The sequence below is a fragment of the Erithacus rubecula genome (genome assembly GCF_903797595.1).
Source record: "Erithacus rubecula genome assembly, chromosome: 1".
NCBI lineage: Eukaryota > Metazoa > Chordata > Aves > Passeriformes > Muscicapidae > Erithacus > Erithacus rubecula.
This window is the reverse complement of record NC_136658.1, coordinates 81,257,420-81,280,385: the sequence shown is the minus strand read 5'-3', so window position 1 is coordinate 81,280,385 and position 22,966 is coordinate 81,257,420. Positions and strand designations below refer to the sequence as shown.

General features: G+C 38.3%; 1 protein-coding gene across 2 annotated transcripts in view; it reads right to left on the bottom strand.

Annotated features, from left to right (window-relative positions):
- The window catches only part of GABRB3 (gamma-aminobutyric acid type A receptor subunit beta3), a 116,905-nt gene that overhangs the window by 23,960 nt on the left and 69,979 nt on the right, over nucleotides 1-22,966 (bottom strand). For both annotated transcript variants that reach the window (XM_079316115.1, XM_079316114.1), the window contains exons 4-6: nucleotides 8,504-8,724; nucleotides 2,494-2,576; nucleotides 1,320-1,457 (exon numbers count right to left, since the gene is read on the bottom strand). In XM_079316115.1, coding sequence (XP_079172241.1) covers nucleotides 1,320-1,457; nucleotides 2,494-2,576; nucleotides 8,504-8,724 — 442 coding nt within the window. The remainder of the gene's footprint in view (nucleotides 1-1,319; nucleotides 1,458-2,493; nucleotides 2,577-8,503; nucleotides 8,725-22,966) is intronic.

Here is a 22,966-nt window from a genome sequence, read left to right as displayed (position 1 = left end):
AGTGAAATATTTCATACTGAACTAAAAGATGGCCTTGGACTGTCCTAAAAGCCACTCCCCAAATAAGTTCTCTGTACTCTTTTTGTTGTCTAATAGAGCCTTCCTACAAAGGCATATCCAGTCCTGCAGAGGTGCAGGTAAGCCCTGGCTGCCAAAGGTGACACCAGCTGCAGGACAGGATATAGGATTAGAGAATTGACAGAACAACTGATTCTCTATAGAAAAAAAATCTTCCCTTCACAATGGTAAACAAGAACATCAGCAGCTGGCAAACCCCCTCATAAGAATTTCAATCCCAGCAATATTTACATTTTGTTCTGAAATACAACTTGTGTTTCTGTGTACTTTGAAACAGATGCTGTGTCCAAAGAGTGGGTGAAGCAATGCTTACAAACATGATTGAGCTGTGCTTCATTTGTTCTGGTGTGCTGAGACAGATGGAACAGCACACTCCCGTGGTCTGAACAGCACTGAGAATCTGAGGGCCCCCAAGAATGACCAAAAAAATGGCCCCACATGTGCTGATGGCTTTCTGTGTTGCTTGGGTTTTGTCACACATATTCCTATTTTGGTGTCTCACACCAAATATGTCAATCAAACCTGCACTTTGTAAACTAAAGACATACAGTGCTGTGAGTTACTATAATAGTTACTAAATAGTTTGGTTTGAAAGGGGACCTTAAAGACTACATAGTTACAACCCCACTACCACAGGCAGGGACATCTTTGACTAGACCAGCTCCTCAAAGCCAACCTCCATCCAAGCTGGCCTTCAGCACTTCCAGGGATGGAGCATTTACAGCCTCTCTGGGCAACCTACTGTCTCACCACTGTTACAATAAAGAATTTATTCCTATATCTGATCTAAATATACCCTCTTTCATTATGAAAGGTATTCAGTATTTCATTTGCCCTTGAGCCATCACTAGATATTTTTGTAAAAAATCCCTCCCTAGCTCTCTTGTTGGCCCCATTAAATACTGGAAGGCTGCTAGAAGGTTCTCTTTTCCAGGCTTAACCCCAGCTCTCAGCCTGTTTTCACTGGAGAGGTGCTCCAGCCCATGATTATCTTTGTGGCCCTCCTACAGACTTGTTCCAACAGCTCCATGCCCCTCTTGTATTGGAGGTACCAGAGCAAAATGCAGGTCTGGAATTCTCATGGGCTCCTACCTCCATGCTTTGTCTAGCAATTTCTTTATCCAAACATGCAACCCAGGCTATGTATCATGACTGGTAATAATAGTTAGTTATTATTAATAAAACAGTAATTTTCATGCACAAGAAAATTAAACACTAAATGGGCAAATGGCAATACTTGCCTGTGGCAAAGACAACATTCTTTGACACCAGTCTGTATTCCACAATAGAGAACTGAGGAAGTTCAATCCTCTCCACACCAGTGACTGCATTATCTCCACCTCTCCAGTAGAACTCTATGTCATCAGTTGTGTAGCCATCTGCAGGCAAAGCAAGAGAGTCAGAAATAAAAGCAGATTCAAACATAGCTTCAAACATGCAGCTTGTCATTTGAGACAACAAAAAGAACTGCAACAGCTGGAGAGCTGTATGGTATTTTGCCTGTGGGAAGGTCTCCCAAATTGCTACACCATTGCAGTCTGCCTGGGAATTTTAGGCAAAATACTCGGTTTTCTTCTTATTTTATCTTTTTATCACTCATACATTATTCACTAATGGTCAAAATGAGAAGAAAACATTATCCAAGATTTAGGATATCAAACGTATCTAACACTGAAACCAAATGTATATTTATACTGATAATCACAAGAAGAATGTTGATTATTTTTTCTGAAAACAGGGCAAACCTTTTCCTTTCACAGTAAACTATTTCCACTAGCTTCCACTAGTGGAGGACTACAGCTGAATATGGAATATATACTAGTATTTTCTGTATAAGGCCCACAATTTCCAGCCAATAGCAGAAATGGACCAGGTACTTCTGAAGTGAAAAGATACATCTGAATATTGCAATCCTGGGACATGACTAGGTGAAAAAGAGAATATTGTTCTTTTTTAACACAATTTCAAATCATAAATAGGGTCAATCTGAATTCCCAGGGTAGGTCCTGCACCAAGATGATCCACACATAATAAAGCATACTGAAAGAAAATTGTATCACAGGGTTTGCTCTCTTGAAAATAAATCTGATAAAAATACAAATATTCATCTCTCATGTTGAAGATAAGCATCCAGTCACTACCTCTGCCAAGCCAGGCAGGAATACCAAATTACTTCATTCTGTTCCAACCTAATTTTCTAGTATGCATTCATCTATCTGGAAATGGATGACTCCTTATATCTTTTAATAATTCCAATAAACAGACCAAAAAAAAAAATCCAAATGGTCATAATTACATGATTCAAATAGTGTTGATACACACACGTGTAAATATTACACAGTTTTATAAAACAAAAAACAAAATAAAACACCTAGATTCAAACTAGATTTCACATGCATTTGCTTAGGTACATACAGCTTTCTATTTCCAGAGTACAGTTTTGTTCATCTAATGGGTATCTTCTCAAGTCCATCATACATGCTGCAGTGGTTGTGATTCTGAAATACAAGCATCAAACAGTTTTACCAAACAGACAGTAATCCAGGTTTTTGGGGGCATGGGGCTGTTTATCTTCCAAAGCGAAGACACTCTGAAGAACAGCTTACAATAACTGAGATTCTGGTCTGTATTTTTATATTGAACAGCAGCCTAAAAGGGCAGCAATTCACTGACTTTCAGGAGAAAAATTCACTGTGAATTACCCTTATGCAACCAGCCCCTTTGGGGTTCAATGGACCTATCCTCATATGCAAATATTACATGAACATTTGCTGAGATTAAAAGATATGACTTTATAACAGAAACCATGAAGTGAAAATAGTCTGCTACAAATGTCAAAATGATTACAGCTGCATGAATAACTGATTTCTTGGTTTTGTGGCAGGTCTAGAAAATAAACCCTGAAATGTTGAAAGAAAAATCTTTTAAGTCCAGCAAAATGCTTTGTTTTAAATTTTACTTCCCTGGTTTTCAAATTCAAAGAGGATTTTGCTGTGAAGCTCCATACTGAATTTTAAGTTTTCTCCTCAAATAACAATACACTTTTGCTACTGTGTTTATTTAACCATTTAGCACCCTAAGGAAGGTTTTGCAAAAAACACTTCACTATTGATGAATCAGCATTATTCATCAACCTCTTGTATATCAGGAGAGCCAACAGTAATCATGTGCAACATGAACAACTGTCTTAACAGCTTCACACAGCATTGTCACTTTATTTTGTAATTAATGGATTTATATATTCGTACTAACTTTAGACAGATATAACCATATGCTCATAATTAATCTGCAGCATATTTTGATGTTTTTCTGAATCATAGCCTCCACCAAGGATATGTACATTCTTATGCATCATTGTTTTTATAATGGCTTCATATAAATTTCACATTTAAATTATCTTCTGGATCTGACTAGCTCTATTCCTTACTGATCCTCATATAAACAAGACATGGACTTTGCACACGCTTTGTTCCCAAACAAATAATACTCTAGTGATAATTTATGCTAATAAATACAAGATGGGAAAATGCCTTAAATGTACTTCTAAAAGCTGGAACACTCAATGTTAATGGGTTTTTTTTTTTTCATGTGTTTTCTCTGAAGTTCTTTCTTTTATTCACTAACCTATTCAAACTGCAGTCTTCTAATCTGGCAAACTACTTTAAAATTCCAGGTCAATGTTTCAAGAGAAAAAAGTCGTTAGGTGTCTTTGTTCACATCTTTCACAGTAAAATAAAAAAACGTTTTTATTATGAATGCTCTATCTAATCTTAATGAAAAGGAAGGAAAGAGTATTTATCCTTAGTATATGGGATCATTTTAGATTAATAACTAATTAATACATAATATCTAAAGAAAGGGAGTAAGATCATTATTGGTATCTCACAGGACAACACAGGCCACCCTTGTCTGACTGAGGTGGTGCTTTTGCAAGAAAATATTGTAATTTCTTTGCACAGGGAGAGACAATTGTATGAGCACAAAGGCAGTGAAAGAGGAAGGAGAGGAAAAATACTCAAGGATCTATTACTCAGCACATCTTCTAACACATCCCTACCAGCAGCTAAGAAAGGCACACACCTGATCTCTGTGCTCTCCAGCCCTGCCTAGAGCATGATCATGTTTTTGTCACTGCTGATTCCTTTGTCCTCTGAACACTCTTATGTGTCCCACAGGGTTTCAGCTACTAAGGACTGTATCACAAGAGGATACCTAGGTCAGCCTTCCTCCAAGCTGCATCTGGAAATTGCTCACAAATTGCAGTGGGCTGGAGCATGTACAAACAGCAGTTCCTCAGTTGTTCTGCAGTTTAGGGAAACATCTCAGCAACCAACATTTGCAAATGCCCTTCTGGAGCCTCAGGCAGGGTGCTAAGACATGGGGGTATTAACTATGGAGGTGATTAATCATCTGGGTTGTTTAGCCTGGAGAAGTGAAGGTTCCAGGGGGATCTTATAGCAGCTTTCCACTACCAAAAGACAAGGTACAAGAGAGTTGGAGTTGGACTTTTTAGAAGGATGTGTAGTGGTAGGACAAGGAGGAATGGCATTAAACTGAAAGGTGGTAGATTTAGATCAGATTTTAGGATGAAATTTTGACTTTGAGGGTGGTGAGGAACTGGAAAAAGTTGCCCAGAGAATTTCTGGTTCCTCCATACCTGTAAGTGTTGAAGGCAAGCCTGGACAGGGCTTTGAGCAACCTAATCTAATCAAAGGTGCTCCTGCCCATGGCAGGATGATTTTTAAGCTCCTTCCTAACCCAAAGCTTCCTATGATTCTTTGAATATCTCCTCAATACTATGACTAAGAGCAGCTCTAGCTAAGCATATAAATCTAGGATTAGCATATGGTCTTAGAGGAGAAAACTTATTCTTAAATCTGTTATTATTGATAAACAAGCAATGATAATCTTAACAAAGCCATACTGATTATGCAATGAAAGGATCTTGCTCCTGAGTCAAATAATTACTGTGTTCAAAGTAAAACAAGTAGGCATGCCTGGAAATTGTTGATATGAAGGTTTTCTCCCATGCTTTAGAAGATTCGCCTACACTAACCTAGGTCTCATGTGGGATCCTGCAGCAGAATCCACATGAGCTAAGTTGATACAAAAGGGAATGTGCTAGCAGACTCTTAACTATTATGTTGTATAACTAGCTTTAAATGCCAGCCATACAGAACACAAATGATTAATTTTACAATATTGTAAAAAAATTATACAGCTGGCAAACTTACATTCAACTTAATAATTGTGTTATGACTTTTAAGGAATGTATTTTGATTTTGGTCTGTTCACATACTCTAGTGGTTTTGTGTCACAAGTTCCAGTACCAGAAATTGCACATTCTTGCTCAAGAAACTTTTTTATACTACAGAAAAATGGATGTTTTTAATTTAATAAATATCCACTAGAAAAAGAATATACAGCTAGAAATAGACAGAAACAAATTTACCTCAGTTTTTCAAAGTAAGTTTTGTACTCAGAGGTCCCTCCTGAATGAACATTCAACCAACCAAATCCAGCTTGCACAAATGCCCACCAAAAGCAAATATGAATGGCTCAGGCTTGTGCATGCTCCCAAGAAGAGTAGGCTTACGTTTTCTGGGATGGGATGGTGCCTGACACAACACAACAAGGTTTCAAGAACTTATCATCACTGTAGTGACAGAGAAATTATTATGAGCCAGACAAAGATGAAGTGGGACACACATACAATTTAGGTGAAAGCAACACACAAGGAAAATGTTTTTAGTTGTTCGTAATTTACTACTTTTGTTTTATTTCCTCTGGATATAGATTCTCTTATCCTTCTCTGGTACTATATTCCTGGGCTCATTGTCATTGATTATACTGCTATATTGTACAGGAATCCCATCTGTGATGGGCTGTGAGGTGCTGTATGCATAACTGAGAGAAGGATCTTTTATGTCCCCAAAATTTTACAGTATGAATCAGAACAGGCAATATAGATACTTCATGTGACTAGATCACAGTCCTGACAGTTCACTTTCCTGATACAGAAACACATTCATCCAAAAAAGAATAGAAGTAAGTGTGGTTGCCTTGTCTGACTGATCACAACTAAAGTTTTCACCCTGCAAACATTCATCATGTTCCATAAATGGGTAATAATTATGTGAGCCTTTTCAGATAAAATACTTATATTCCCCCATTCCAGTTACTTTTAACATTGTACTGTCTAAAAACAAGAAGTCTATGCATGAGAAATACTCAAGCAGTCAGACTCTATTATTGATCCCCAGACTACAGTAATTTCCTCCTTAGTCTCTTATGAAAAAAAAAAGCTGTTTAATCATCATTTTCCTTGTAGACTGCTTTGAAGAGGATGGAACAAATTCAGTGTGTTGCCCAAAGAAAAAAACTCCCCAGAAATGGGCTGAACTTCAAAAAGCTACTGTTCCATTCCCCCAGTGTCACAGACTTCTACTGCAGTGCAAAGTGTTTTCTCTAAAGTAGAGAGGAACCTTGGATGACTGAAGGTCAAGTCTTTCAAAACTGTGATAAATCCTACATTGTTCAGAAGAGAACACATATCCATGTGGCCTTGGGATCACTTTCAATTATATATGTATTGAGGAACTGTTTTGCTCTGTGGATGTTCTGTAATTGCTTGCAAACCTCCAAAACTTCACCTATTATTCTGAGTGACCCTGTGCTTTGTGGCACATAAAAACACCAAGTTCTGGCCTCCCTCACATTGTCCCTGGACTGCAGCTTGAGCCCAGTGGCACTGGGATGCTCTGAAACCATTACAGAGGAAGTAGGGTAGTGATGGAACAACACAAAGCACAGGTCTTTAAATCAGCAGAGGTAAGGCTCAGAGATTTTCTTCCTTTTGATCACAATGTCCAATATTTTACCAAGATTTAATTTAAGACAGTCGTTCTTCACTGTGCAATTTAGCTGCTTCTTATCATGGATATCTCACTCTGGATATTACATGCTTGCAGAGAAAAGAAGTGTGCTACACATGAGGCACTGGTGAAAACCCTGCTAAGCAAATCCTGTTGTGTGAAATGCATCTGCTGTGGACACTTGTATTTTGCAGAAGAGGAAGCCAGTTTATTCAAATACACTACTCTATGACAGATAATCCTCACCTGAATGGGCCCAAATGTTTTTAAAGCGTGACAAAGACTTCTACACATTACTAGGATCACAAGATTTTTAATCTCCTTTGCTTCATTACATTGCTTGTGGGGATATTTCTTGACATGAAAGAAAAAAAAATATATCTCAGATAATTTTTTCTTACATTTAACCACTTGTGGAAAGAATCCTAAACCTGTAGAGTTCCATATTCTATGGGTCAATACCTTGTAAAACAAAAGCCTCCTCTTGCTAAAACAATTAATTACAAATAAAACATTCTAAACTTCAAAGTTTCATATTAGGCTGAGTCAATTTTGTCTAGAAAGATTCTTTCAGTTCTCCAAACATGACATGAAATAGGAGTTAAAAAGGTGAGGGCCAAGAACCAAATCAAGTAAAAAGCTCAAGCATTGATAAAATAGAAAAGCAGGTAAAATATTGATACTGGATATATAACCCATCTGCACCACTTTTCTGATCTAATTCATTTTTATATTAGGGACTTTTTATCCTTCACTACCAAAGTGTACCAATCTTGAGTATTATCTCCATTTAGATATATCCAAAAAACTTCCAACTATGGAAATGGAGCTTTCAATGGTAAAGACTTGTTTTGCTGACTTAAACCACTGGAGCAAATGAAGTAACCTGTTCAAAAAAAGCAATATTTTGATGCTACTGGGTTTTCCATAAGGATTTTTGTTGGTGTACTTAAGTTTATTAAGGAAAGGCTACTTTAGCATTTCTAACCACAAGAGCTATGGCAGAAAAGAAAGAAAACACAAGTCAAACCTCAAATAGGTAGAAAGTAACAGAATGTAAGGTCACTTTGTACCTCTGGTTTGAAATGTAACATTTACAGTGCTGATTCCTGCTGGAAGAAATCACTGAAAGTACTAGGTCATGATCTTAGCTGTGGCTGACTCCCCCCAGCCAGGGCTACTTCTGGATTTTTGTTTTTAATAGCCTATGAACACGTCAAGAAACAACATAAGCACCCACGTTCAATCTTGCCGCCTGCATTTTGGACAGGATTTTCAGGTTTACAATTAATATGTGCCTTTCTGCTTCCTATAGCCAGTGGGCTTTCCAGATATGGTGACTGTACAGAAACAGATAAAACCTGACTGAAGGCGCTTCTGGCAAAATTAAGAAACATCGAGTGTGTCATTTGTTTTCTACTGGCATCTCTTAGAGTTACAGGGAAGGTTACATAACAAACCAACTAATGTTTGTAATAACCTTGTACCAGGAAGCAACCACCACCAAGACACAAGAGCAGTGATGAGATCTTGGCTGTGGGAGCACAGACCTGAGGCCGTACAGCACCGTTCCGTCCGGGTGAAGGCGAATCATCCGGTTCTTCACCGTCACGCCGTGCACAAAGGATTTCTTGTCGTTCAGGAAGTACGTGTCAGGCACCCAGAGCTGATCTGCCACTCGGTTATCAAGAGTCAGGTTGAGAGGGATGCCAGCATAAGCCAGCCTCTTATCTCTCCAGTACTGCTGAAAATACATAGTCAAAGTGTAATCCTGGGGAGGGAAAAGAAAAAAGAGAAGTACAACAGTCAATCGTATTTTGTGTCACTAGGAAAACAATCTCCTCGTTGATAGCTTATTCTGCTGTTGATTAAAAATAAATTTTATATTTTAAAATGCTTAATAAAAATAAAATATTTGTATCACTTAATAAACAGTTTGTATCATTCAAGTTATCACTCTAGACTAAGGGGGCATTTAAACTCTTATGAAATTCAGCAGGTCTCTTTTGTCCTGCTCCTGCTTTTCTTTCGTGTAGTTCCTCTGACAACTGCCCAAAATTATCATATTTGTGGAATGATAAACGACACAATGGGTAAATATTGCCATCTTCCCCATTTTTAAAAATTACAGATTAATGGAAAAACATTTAAAGTATTTTGAAGCAGTATGCAAATTTCTGTCAGAAAAATAAACTGAAAATATGTTGATTATACATGTTCCTTTGAGCGAAACTGCATTTTGCAGTAACAGAAATATTTTCTCATTAACAGGCTACACTGGCTGGTACTTTAAGTAACAGTAAATTGTATTAAAGTTCCACTAATGTCAACATTTGGTTTTCATAATTTTTAAGGTTTATGGTGTCTACTACGAGCTGCGATCACTAACATAAAAGCCTAAACATGGATACAGCAGCTCAAAACATCCATTTTAAAATTCTTTCTTTCATTTCAGAATTTGCTAACCTGACATTTTCATGTCATAAGAATGCTATATTGAAATGCTTTTAAAGTCTTAGATGGTGGGCCTCATTCATTAACTTCATGGGATTATAAAACATTTAAAAAAACACCTGGGAACATTTTGAAGTCATGAGCCAGCAAAACTGAAAAAAATAAATCACATGCAAAAAATGAGACTGTAAGTACAGGCCATTAAAACTCTGATTTTCAAATTACAGAAGTACTCTAAACAATAAAACTCTTCATGAGAGTCTTCACAAAACACTGAGAAATTTATGTGATCTCCAAACACATTTAAATATTTAGCAGCAGGTATGCAAGCCACAGGATACCTGCATTTGCATCTGGTTCTACAAGCTGGTGATGCAGAACCCCTCAGGCTTGCTGCTTGTTTGGAAAAGGATGCTCAAGTTTTCTAAGCACGGCTGTTGGGAATGGTCCATTCTTGTAATGGGTTTCATGTGGAGACAATCCAATTTCAGGCACTGCTCCTGCCCTATTTCTCTATGGTTTTTCCTTGAAATCATATGAAACTTGAGCCTGCTTTTCACACGCAGAGCCTGTGCATTTTTGATTCAGTGATTCACTCTCTTTAATGGGAGAGCTGCTATGGTTTAAAGAAATCAAATTTAATTGCTTAGAAAAATAAATCATTATAGATATCAAGGAAAAGCTGTTCCCATTTTAAGAAACTAATAGGAGACCTTTGAAAACAAAAGGGCCCAGTGATGGGAGAAAGGAGCCCACGTGGAACTGCCTGGAAGGAATCTCATTCCTCAAACCTCAAATCTGACATGACTGCTGAAGAGAATGAGCTCTAATCTTTTTGTCAGCAGCTTTCTTCAGTGGGACTAATGGTCTCTGCTCAGCAGTGAATGAGGTGCATGAGACACTGGGTGCACCTGCCTCACCCCCATTACCATGTCACAAAGGCCACCTCTCTCCTCACATTCTCTGCAATCAGTTTCCTACCACTGATGCATTAGAACAAATATCCTCTACCAGCTCTGTTTTGCTCTGTTTAATTAAAGCTTGTTTCTATTAACATTCTAAACTTGCCAGCTTCTATAACGGTTTGCACAGCAATGTCAAGAAATTTGGGATAATGAAAGTTGTGGACACAAGAACAGTACATCAAAAGCTCACTATTTGCAATTGCACAGTATATGCACATAATAATACAAAAAAAAATGCAATAAACAAAAAGGAGGGCACTGCACAGCATTGAAAGAAGCGAGCTGGCCAACACCAAAATATAAGAGAACAGTACATCTGAAAAAAAAAAGTTTTAGGCTAGCTTTCTTTTTCCTTTGGTTTGAAATAAAATATATGTTAACATTTAATGAATGGAGTAATTAATTAGCTAAATCAAACATACATAACAATAAAAGCGTTAATAATCTGGCATTTTATTTTAAAATAACATTTACTATGTCAGGGAACAACTTTACAAATTACATGCAGAAACATAACAATCATCAAATATCCAAAACTTGCTGTGTCTTGAATGACAAAAGGATTTCCAAAACACATTCTCTAAGGTAAAAATTTCACTAGTGCTTTCTCTATCAACCCTGCTTACTTGCATCATCTTGATTTTAAATTTTTAAATACCCTCAACTCTATGTCCATTAACGTATATAATGTAAAATCATATTTGTATTTTATACATTTGGGCTCTGACAGCCTTACCTGCTCTGAAGATGATGACAGAAAGAATTAATACATGCTTGGCCACTATCACACTTTTTCAACTCCCTCAAAATAAAAAGGAGCAGCAAATTTGTGTAAGACCTGCACTGAAACCACTGGCGGTAAAGAGTGATACCTGAGCAGGAAAGGCCAGTTCCTTAGGGTGGCTCCACCCAAATCACTCACTACCTTCAGAAAATATACTTTTAAAAACCCATATGGATATCAGCTCTCCTTCTCTGATTAGCCAATTTTCCATACTTTCTATGTATAAAGAAAGTTTTTCCCTAGTCTAGACCCCAGAGGAAAACATAAAAATGGTTTGAGTGTAGACTGGAAAACATTAACTAGATATTTCAGGGAAAAGAGAAAATGAACTTTTACCACTCAGTAAGTAGGTCTACATTGGTTGTTAAGGGCCACCTCCCTCCAGGGAGCTTATGATGACTAGTTCTGATATAGAGGTCAAGAGGGTAGATGTCTAAAGCCAGAAGAGATTCATCCCACCACAGCTACTGCATTAGGGTGCTATTCTATGTCAAAGATAACACAGAGCTGCCAGCTTTAGGACATTCTAACTACTGCAAAGAGCAGTGGACAATTCTCTCAGCAGCAAAGACCTCTATAAAACATATTTTATTCCCCCAAACAACACAATGCAACATTCAACATTTACCTCTCCAGATCCTCACAGTAATATCACGCTTCAGGTCAAGCATGGTAACAAAATCACTCAAGGCCCTGACAGGCAACAAACAGAGTGCTTCTCAAGTACAGGTGAAATGTCCTCAAAATGGGAAAAGCTTGGCTGCACTGGCAATGTGATCTTTCTCTTGTGCATTTAAACTTTCTACAAGGATAAAGGACAGTGTTGGGAATGCTTGGATTTCTAGCATGGCAACTATGCCACTGTTGCAAGGAAAGGCAGACAAAAAGGTGTGTTCTTTCAATATTGTTTTCCCTGGACAAGGGGAGTGGAAAACAACTAAAAAAACCTCAAATAGTAGATAATACTTTGGATATTATCAAGATAAGACATTTAGATACAACAATAAAAAGGTTGATATCACAATAGTGTATAATACATCTTTGTTCCTTGTGTGTACTGCTTATGATTTTAACACATCTTAATCAAGAATTATAGACTAACAAATACTGTATGTGCAAACCATGTACAAATAAATCTTAAGCATTTTCTACATTATATCTGTCTCTCTTGGACTAAGCATACCATGCAGGAAACACAACTAACCCACTCCTGAAAAGCCACTTCAGAGATAATGCAAAGTACCTAATGCACTGACTATAAGACCAATGAATGAAAAATATTAATATGCTGCAATAATAAAGGAAACAATTACTTGTTTTCTATTACAGGGCTTGTTATCTGTAGCTTTCCTCTCCTGCACTCAATAACACTGAAAGAAAAATTCTAAAATATAGTTTGCTCATCAAAATAAAATTAACATAATTATAGCAGCAATAATGCTCTATATTTGAATATCACTGTTTGCTCTCTTACTATATTATGTACCAGGAATGTTACAAGCTTTTTATTAGCTGTAAAAATGTTCTTTCAAAATGACTGCCAGATAAACACTGCAATTAATAATTAAGATAGAATACAGTTAATATGGCAAATAAACAAAAGAAATTTTTCATGCAAAATGAAAGAATATATTGAAAATTACTGGAAATATTGGGAAAAAATGTGCAAAAGAGAACTACTTCACTGCTTGGGAAGACAGCCTTGTGTCTACCTGTAGTGCAGTTTCCTAATTTAAATTTGCATTTGGATGTAAATTCATGTCCTTGTTTTCTTGACCAAAAGACAAATGTGATTATTACCATCAGTTTTTGGATTAATTTTGATGAATTAATAAAGTAAGTACTCATTCAGTGGATAAAAAGAGTTCTTGAAAATCTATGCCTTAGTCTCTTCCCTCACTGTCTACATGATATCAAAACTTAGGTATGGCTCTTGTAGTATAAAGAGCTATTTCTGCACCATTGATGATTGAATTATATTCTTCCCAATAAGCCCAAAGTGAATTGTAAAGCCAAACTCATGAAACTTATGCTTTGACAACATATCTGTAAATCTGTCACCCTACCATGCGCAGAAGACCTGACAAATAGATTAATGCACACATTAATTCATATAGCTAAACATGACTTTAATAAAGACATATTCAAAAAGGCAAACCATAAGAAATCAGAATTTACCAGCAATGCTATTCAGTTGTGTGAGATGATCACATGAACATTTTTCTCAGCTTTCAAAATTTTCTAATAGCTTCAGCAACTTTCATACTACAGAAAAATCTTTATTAAAGAAAGAATTTGGAATCATGGAATCATTCATGCTGGAAAAGACCTCTGAGATCATTGAGTCCAACTACTAACCACCGTGTTCAGCACCAAATTTTATCCCCACATGCCACATTTACAGGCCTGAACACTTCCAGGAATGGTGATTCCACACTTCCTGGGCAGCCTGGTCTTATACCCAAAACCTGCATTTTCTCACTGGCATTTTGGGTTCTCCAATGTCTAAACAACACAGTTTCTTACTTCATCACCAGAAAATGGAGAAAGCCACCAAAGTCTGTTGTCCTTTAATGTCTTTTACAAGAGAACTGCCTGATGAGAATGTTTCTGGCAGCAGGTGCAGTTCCTGGGCAGCAGAGAGGAGACCTGAGCATGCACAGACACACACACATCCACTCCAGTCCACCAAAGCATCTTCCTCTAAAGTTTCTTGGCCTACCTGCTGGTACAGTAAAGGTTCATCTCACCATAAGATCCTGGCTCAGGCTTTTCTTTGACACTATGTAAAACCTCTGCAATAGTGACAGGTTGAAAACATAGCACGTTTTCTGAGAGTGTGGCTACAACACTCTTCCATTGAGAAAATGCTAAAGCAGCTCAATCACACTGATTTCAGTCTGACCCTCCACATAGCCATGTTGTCTTGGCATCTTTTGTACAAAGTTACCATTCCTTTTTTTCCCTCTTCTACTGAAACACAAAAGGATGGTGTTATAAACAGGAATTACTTAGCCTCCAAGAACCCACTTGATTCTACAAAACAATTTTCCAAATAAATGTGTGATTGCATGGGTCCTTCTGGCCCCTCATACCCTGTGACAGAGCTTCCACCTCCACTGACACCCCAGTGCCTTCTCCAAGAGCCTGTTCCTCATGGAGCATCCTTGGGTGCTCTGAGGAGGGTTGCCATACCAACCAGCACTTGGCTTTCTGCAGGCAAAGAGAGCACAGTTGACATAGCAACCAGCCAAAGCAGCCTCTGCTGCTTTTTGGGCACAGGTGGTGGTCACTGCAGGGGAATTGAGGCTTCTGAGCAGAACAAAGGGAGCAACCAGGCACCCCCAGGGGTACTGCCCCACAGCACCTTCCTGCCATGGCCAGTGGAGCTCACCCTTCAAAATCTGAGCATTGGCTCTTCTCTCTCTGCTCCTCTGCCCACCCCAAACTGATGGGGATGCTTTCCTCCTCTTGGGTGTTCTCTCATCCCAACATCAGAGGACACCAGCTGACAAGAAAGCAATTGCTTGGGGTGAGCTCTGAAGGGAGAATAGAAGTTCCTGAAAATATTTAAGTTCAGGGATATATGAAAATAGGATGACAGCCTGGAGTATTTAGTCTCTGACAGATGAGGGTGGGGGGAGAATACTTAAATACACCTTTTCTGATTCAAAGTACCACAGGTAATGCAACACCACAGGGTTCTCAGTAATCAGGAATTGCTATTCCCAAATAATTAAAGGAAAACTAACACACACCTTTACACATCATGGGTATAATTCTCTCTGACCCAGAGCAGAAAGCTAGCAAAAAAAAAAAAAGAATGCTCTTACACCGCATCCCTGAAGAGCTGTCCAAAGAATTTGTGATAAATTACAACAAAAATCCATTTGCTAATGCACAAATAGAACAAAAAATTCAGTATCTGAGAGGTCCCTCCTAAGAAAGTAGAATAGACATGTCAAGTGTATAGATGGTGCTCTTGAAAAGACAAAAAAGAGAAGAAATCAGAAAAAATACCATCAAATACCCTTAAAAAAAAAGACATACAAAAGAAAAATAATGCTAGGCTAAGTGATTCACTGCACTTGTTTCAAGAAGCACATTTTAGAGCCAAGGCCTCAAGAAAACAGGTACATTTAATTGCACTAATTGAAATCCTGCTAACAACATACAGGGAAGAAAAAAATCAACTTCTATCAGCTGTCAGCTGGTTCCCACAATTGAGGCAGCTGACCTTAGAGAGATGGGAACTGACAACTAATGGATTGTGCCTCCTACACACTAACAAGATGTGCCACCAGTGAGTTGGAGAAATGAGCTACTGCCCTACAATCTTAAAGCTGTAGGTTTACTTTTTTGCAATTTGGAGATATGAAAAGAGGTTAAAAAATCAGGATATACCAGGTACCCATTTTAGAGAATGAAGGACTTCTCATACTTCTCCTTTATTCTTTCCATAAATACATAATCTTATATATTTCCTTTGCATTTATTGAATTATCAATAAAAATCTGTAAGGAAAAAAAAAATAAAAAACCCTCTGAGAAAGCCCTGTAAGTTGATATTATTTGTCATATTTATTCAGACCTTCCAACTTCTTAGATTCTTGAATGCATGAACTATTTTAGTGTCTGCAACGTATCCCCAGCACAAACTCTAAAGCTGGGCATACATAGATGTGTTTTAAATACTATGACCATAAATACATTGCTCTGTGCCCCTCTTATTTGCTGTGATTAAACATGAAAAACATTCAAAAAATTTTTCAGTAAACAGTATTTCACAGTGAAATTCTATTTTTTTTGTCACCACAGAATTGTAAAAACATTTGTGTAAAGGCAGAACTTGTAGATTTTTTTTTAATCATTCCAGAGTCCACAAAAAAATCAAAATTATATTTAGGAAGAGAAAGCTGAGGGATACATGCACTTGAACAAAAATACTAATCTGTTCACATCCACACTTTTTGGTTTAAAAAAAAAAAAAAAAAAAAAGGGAGTATTTACTCCACTGGGGGAAGAATTTCTTAAATTTTCTCATCTCCCAGCCTATCCATTTGCTGACTCTGAGAGCCAGCCAATCTCACTGGCAGTGGAGCAGCAAGGCTGACACCCAAAGCTCTACTTGCTGTCTGTGAGTATCTGAAACAGCAGGTATTCCTACAGACACAGTGAACAAAAAGCCCTTTGAGGAGCACAGCAAGAACACATTAGGCATCAAATGCTTTAACTATGCTAAACTTGAAACATAATGTGTGTATTTTCAGTACCAAGCCTGGAGGGCACCCCCTCACCCTGCCAGAGCCAAGGAATCTAGGAGTCCAGGTCCATCCTGGGTTCATCAGCTCCTGTCCCACAGCAGGGCTGGTCTCCAGCCTCCACAGCCCTGACCCAGCTGGTCCTGGGCCCAACCAAGCTCAGCCCACCCATGACTCACCCCAAAACCAGGGGAGTTCATTTCTGTTCATTTCAGAGTAAGGGAATTAACTGGCAGAGATTTATCCATGGTGGCTGAAGATTGCAAAGGTGATGCCTGAACCACCCTCTGCTGCCTCCTCCCTCCCCTCCAGACCTGTCACTCATGCTGCCACCTTCTCACATCTCCCTTTCACTCCATCAGTGATGCTAAGTCCAACTCTACATCTGGCAGTAACAAAATTAGGATGCATGCTAAGTCAAAAGGAAAACATGCATCTACAATCAACTCATTACTGTGGGTAGGATAAACTCACCCTGTGACATGGCAATGCTCATGAAACCCAGCAAAGCACAAAATAAATAAATGGACAAACCCCCCCAAACGCTGCACCCAAGAGGAAATATTGCAAGCATACTTGATATTTAACATCCAAACAGACCTCTTGCTGTAGAGACCTGTGGAAGAAGTGGGAGAGAGCATGTCCTTCTGACAGTGTCCTTTAAAGATCAGGCTGTGAGTGATTGAATAGAGAAATATCCAGCTGAAGCAGTCTCACCACTTGCATGAAATCTGAATATCCTCCAAAGATCTGCTAATAACTTTTGGAAGGGAGTCAAAATGTGCAATTGCAAAAAGAAAAAGGAGAAGAGTTTCAAACTGCAATGCTGCCTAACTCCTTAAGCCACAAACAGTGGTCTATAAAGGCAGGCATGTCCAGGTGTCTGTGTCTACTCAGGATATTTAGAGGAAAACTGATCCTGTGTTGGATAATTACTTTCCCCTTTGTGTGAACCTCATAAAGTTCAATAAGGCAAAGTGCAAGGTCTGTACCTGCATCAGGGCAAACCCAAGCACAAACACAGGCTGGAGAGAAAATGGATTGAGAGCAGCTCTGAGGAGGACTGGGGAATGCTAGTAGCTGGGAAGTGGGACATGATCCACCAATGTGCACTCACAGCAAAATTCCTCATGTACATCTGTGCTAAGTGGACACACTGATTTCAAAGGTACACCTCAAATTCAAAAGTGCAGGCAGATATGAGTTATTTAAAGAAACTGAGCTGTCTTTCCCACAGGTACAGCCTGTAACCACTGCTCAATTACTTACTTAATTCACCTACTATTGTCAAATATCTCAGAAGCAGGAAGTGCATTTATGAGGCTAGAAATCATTTTCCCCAGGAGATCTTTGAGTGGATAAAACTACCACTCTCTACAGCTTCCTAAAAGGTGGCTGTAGTCAGGTGAGGGTTGGTCTCTTTCTCCAGGCAGCAACTGACAGCACGAGAGGACACAGTCTTCAGCTGCACCAAGGGAAATACAGGTTGGATATCAGGAAAAAGTGTTTTACAGAAAGAGTAATAAAGTACTGGAATGGTCTGCCTGGGGCAGTGGTGGAGTCACTCTGGATGTGCTTAAAAAAAGACTGGATGTGGAACTTGGAGCCCCGGTTTAGTTTAGGTGTTAGGGTGGGGTTGGACTCAAAGGTCTCCTCCAACCCAGTGACTCTGAAAATGTGTCTGTGTAAATCAGCATGAGCAAGGTACATTATATACCTTTGCTTTCAGTATTAGTATTCTGCAGAGTCGCTCAGTTAGGATGATCAGTGACCTCTCAAATATAAAAATTATATCCTTGACTATCTATCTACCTCTTCTCTTGCTCCAGCAGTGTCTTTCATGCTGGCTTCAGACAATGGTGTAGGAATGGAGGGTTTAGACTCATCAGGAACTGGACAAACTTTGAACAAAGTCTTTACAGCAAAAATGGGATTCAGATAAAGCTGCTGTAAGTAAATTCAGGAAGGTCACAGAAAAAGATTGAATTTAAGACTAGAGGAAAACTAAACATGTGCAGAAAAAAAACCTGGCTTGGGGAGATTTCATAGAGGGAGGAAATTACAAAAAGCTTTATATCCTTGAGAAGAAACATAGGGCAGAAGTTCATAAAACTCATGTAGGACAAAAGCTCATTCTGTGCCCAAAAACCACTATTTAAAGTTAACACAGAAAAAACTAGCAACCACACTAAATACATAGATTCCTACTATTAAAATGCTGCAAGCTTTTTTACAAAACTAAGGACACCTAGTTTTAAGACAGAATATTGACCTAATAGGAGCATCAGAGACTTGATGGAAGGAAAGGCAGACAGTGGAAACTACAAATCACACAGGCAAGAAAAAAAGGATGCAGTGTATGTTAAAGAATGCTTTTCATGAGATAATTGCTCTGAATGTTGGGCATTATGGATTAAGATACCAGGACTACAGAAGTATTAGAAAAAGCTGTCACCCCTAATCAGGATGATAGTGGTGTGAGTGACATACCAAGAGAGATTTAAAAGACAACAAGAAAACAAATTAGTAATCAGAAACTTCAATCACCCCCACAAAGATTGGGTAAATGTCAGGTTGGGGTGTGATGCAGAGACTAAATGACACCACAAATGACTGATTCATGGAGGAGCTTTTGCTAAAAGCTGAAACAAGCCAAGATACCCCTGGCTGAGTTCTGAGCAATGTGCAAGTCATGGGGCATAATGCTGTGACAGAAACACTGCTAAATAACCCAGATAGGATTGGGAAATTCTCTTTCAAAGCTGAGAAAATACTAAATTAACATTAAAATAGTATTTGATTTCAAAAAATAAAAAATGAGGCTGCTTGCTTCAAAGTTGGAGAAAAGATTGTTTATAGTCATCATAATATGAACTTTTAAATATCGAAAGCAACTGTTGGGTAACAAACAAATAAACCCCAGAATGTTTATTACAACTATAAAGATGTACTTCAAAAATAAGAAGTCACATCCAAAGGAGAGGAAAATAGCTAAGAAGATATATAAGAAAAACAAAATAAAAAAGCAAGGCAAAACTGCCTAAGCATTAATTTTTTAAAGGCATAAACACTTACTATAAATAATCATATGGTATTAAAAGAAAGCCTTGTAAAGCAAGAATGTTTTACATTTATATTGTCAATGACCAGGTATAAGAAACAGTCCAGCAGTTTTTGCAACAGTGGGAGGTCACCTGCAGACCTGAATGAGGATTTGTGCAGGCCTCCATCCTCCTCATAACCATGACAGACAGGAGATGAACACTGAGGTAACCTTGATTTGCTACATTTCTTTGAATAGTGAAAATGACAGGTGTGAGTGTGAAGAGGTGCAGAAGGACAGCAGAATTCTGTGTTCTTGAGTGATAAAAAAGGAAAAAAAAAATCATTGCTGATGCAAAGTGAGGAAGAACTGGGGAAGAAACAACAGTCTAAACTATAAACTAATTTTTAGGTTCTGAGCTAACTGTGGCCACTCAGGAGAAAAAAATAAATTCTGGTATTAACCAGCATTTTTATGAAAAAAATCAGTTGAGCATTCTGTAAAGTCAAAATAAGCAAACATTACAACTATTTGGAAAGTAGATAGAAAGGACAGTTTGAATGGATAGAAATTCCAGTTTTGAATGAGCTTTGAGCAACCTGATCTAATGAGAGGAATCCCTGCACATGGTGGCAGGGCTGGAACCAGATGATCTCTACAGTCCCTTCCAACCCAAACCATTCTGTGGTTTCTGAAAGAGTTGAAGAAAAAAGGAAAATTCACTGCACATCATTTTAGTCGACTCACACATGGAACACTGAGTTTAGTTCAGGTCCTTGTCCCCACCAGGGCAGAGCTTAACAAGGCACAATGAACTACAGCAAGGACAATGAAAGGCACACAACTCCACATAAAACCAGACTAAATATGGAAGGACTTTTCTGCCTACTAAAGAAGCAACTAAGAGAGAAATTGAAGATAGCTGTAATAATGTTGTGGAGGAGGCCAACAGCTATTTACTCCTCCTCATTTGTAGGAAGTAGAGACCAGCAAATGACATTACCAGATGTTGGGCTCTGAACAAATGAAAGGATACTGTATTTTCACACACATGTATATGTGTATACATGTGCATGTTTAAACCAGGTGGTTCTTACCCACTGCTTGACACCAAAAATAAGCAGAAGCCCCAGAGCAGTTTCATAGTATGATGCTGGAAAAATATCAGAGAAACAACATAACTTAAAGTTAAGTCTCATCCTACTTTTATGCTATGCTAAGAGCATTCATCATTGCCCACAGCAGGAAATTCAATACCAAGAAAGGCAGATTTCAGGTCTAGCTCCATAAAGCCATTCTCATGTCTTTATCTTCTTGGAGCATGCTATGAAGTCATTTAGGACTCTGCAGTATTGTTCAGGAGCTGATGTGACTGTCCTGTGGTGTTAATAAGCATTGCTGTCAGGGCTGACAACTTATCTTTCTCAGGGGAAAGGAAGTTGAAGTTGTAACCTGAAACACTTACAGAATTCATTTTTGATTCAACTGCATATGAAGATGATTTTGAACATGAGATTTTTGCAAATAGCAGAAATATGTCAATGTAGAATATTTTACTGCCTGTCAAAGTTCAGAAATTATTTTAGAATCACTTCTTTCATGATTTTGAGTGGTAGTCATGTTCACTTTAATTTGTCTAGCATCTGCTCCTGGCAAATGTAAGCAGATGTATCTAATTATTACCTTTTGATACTTGTATATGCATAGCATGAGTAAGATCATGAAGAATACTGACTTTTGTGAAGAGGAGGCAAATTCCTTTGAAGCCAATGACATGGCAATGAATCAGATAGCTAAAATATCTGTTTTATAGTTGTGAAGTTGGCAAATAAACACAAGTAATACATTATTCCAAGTGAAAACATTTTTGAAGATGATAGATACATATGTAAATTCAAATTAGGTTGGAGCTCAACATCAGAACTGGGTCCTTTCCAATTTAAGCTTGCAGAATCATAGAACATCCTGAGTCAAAAGGGAACTAGAATCATTAAGTTCAGCTCCTGATGAGTTGATCGATAGGGGTGATCGATCCTTGACCTTATTTTTTGACTGTTAACACCATTCACATTTTATTTGAGTGGGTTTTGCCTATTGAAAGATCCTTAATTGGTTAAAATGGTGCATTCAAAACAGCAGTTAAAATGTTTGGTTTTTTTTTAACACAACACAACAACTACAGGTAGAAGTTTTACCTAACTCCCCTGCAGAACCTCTAACCCCACAACTGCTTATGAAGCTTCTCTTCTCACATCTCTGGGATTTCAGGCAACTTGTTGACAGTGCAGTTCCTGGACTTGCTGCTGTGTCCAGGGACAAATTGCTGCCACTCAGCTGGCTGCTGCCTCACAGTCCCGCAGGCAGGCAGTGCTGCTGTGCAAGGGAGCAGATGCCAGCTTTACATCTGTGATTCTGGCAGACCACTGCCTGCCCTGTCCCTGGTGAGGCTGCTGCTCTCCATGGCAGCACGCTACAGAGTCCCTGGAATCTTTGGGTGCCAGGTGCAATATAAGTGTAGATGACTGTGGCTTAAGGCTGTGGGAAAACACTCAGTAGTGGTGAGTAAAAAGCCACCCCCAGAATCCTCCACTTCTATTATGTTGATCATTGCCAGAAAGTTCTCTACTCTCGTTATCATTGGTTCCTTTTTGCTGCAATAATTTTAATATTCCTAATTGCTCTTCCCTTTTGGACCTCCTCCCTAAACTCCACCATAATTCCTCCCCTCCTCCAAGTTTATAAATACCCCTGACATGCCCTAACACCTCCTTTTATCCATTTGCCCTTGTGGATGGAGCTAGCCTCCCTGTACCATCTTTCCCAGTTCATTCAGTGCAAACTGTTTGGCTTACTGTTTGCTATTTTCTAGTATTATTTTCTAGTTCCCAAACAATCAGGTCAGGTTGTCTTTCTGCATAAAATCGCCGAGTTCAGTGCAGCCTCCGGCCCTAATAGCCAGGCTAGGAAGAAGGATCAGAGACTACATTTGGGGTTATAAAATGTATGTCAGAAAGGAGTGTGGTGGGTTTCTAGGGTGATATGATGAGGAAAAGCTGAAATCTGACAACTGTTGTGAAAGCAGTACTGTCTCAAATCAAGAGCTGCACTGTACACATGAAATGCAAAGTTGGTTATGCTATCTCATACACACAGATCATGTCAGTAAAGGAAGAAATATTTTAAAGTATCAATTAAAACCACAGAAAAAATATTTTAGAGTTTAAATTTTATGAATGCTTATCTCACTATTATATCACCTGGTTTTATTTACAGTATGCACACAAAATGACTTTGCTTATGACCAAGTACCAAACTTCATACAGAAAAGGTATAAAACTTGAAAATAGTTCAAATTCTGCTGGATGATAAAGATGTACCTAAAATCACATTGCATGCCAGTATAGACCACTGGAGAAGCTAAACATAATTGATCCTCAACCTTAGTGCACTATATTAATCTTGACTTTTTTATTTATGCAAAGAAATGATTTTTCTCCACTATTGACT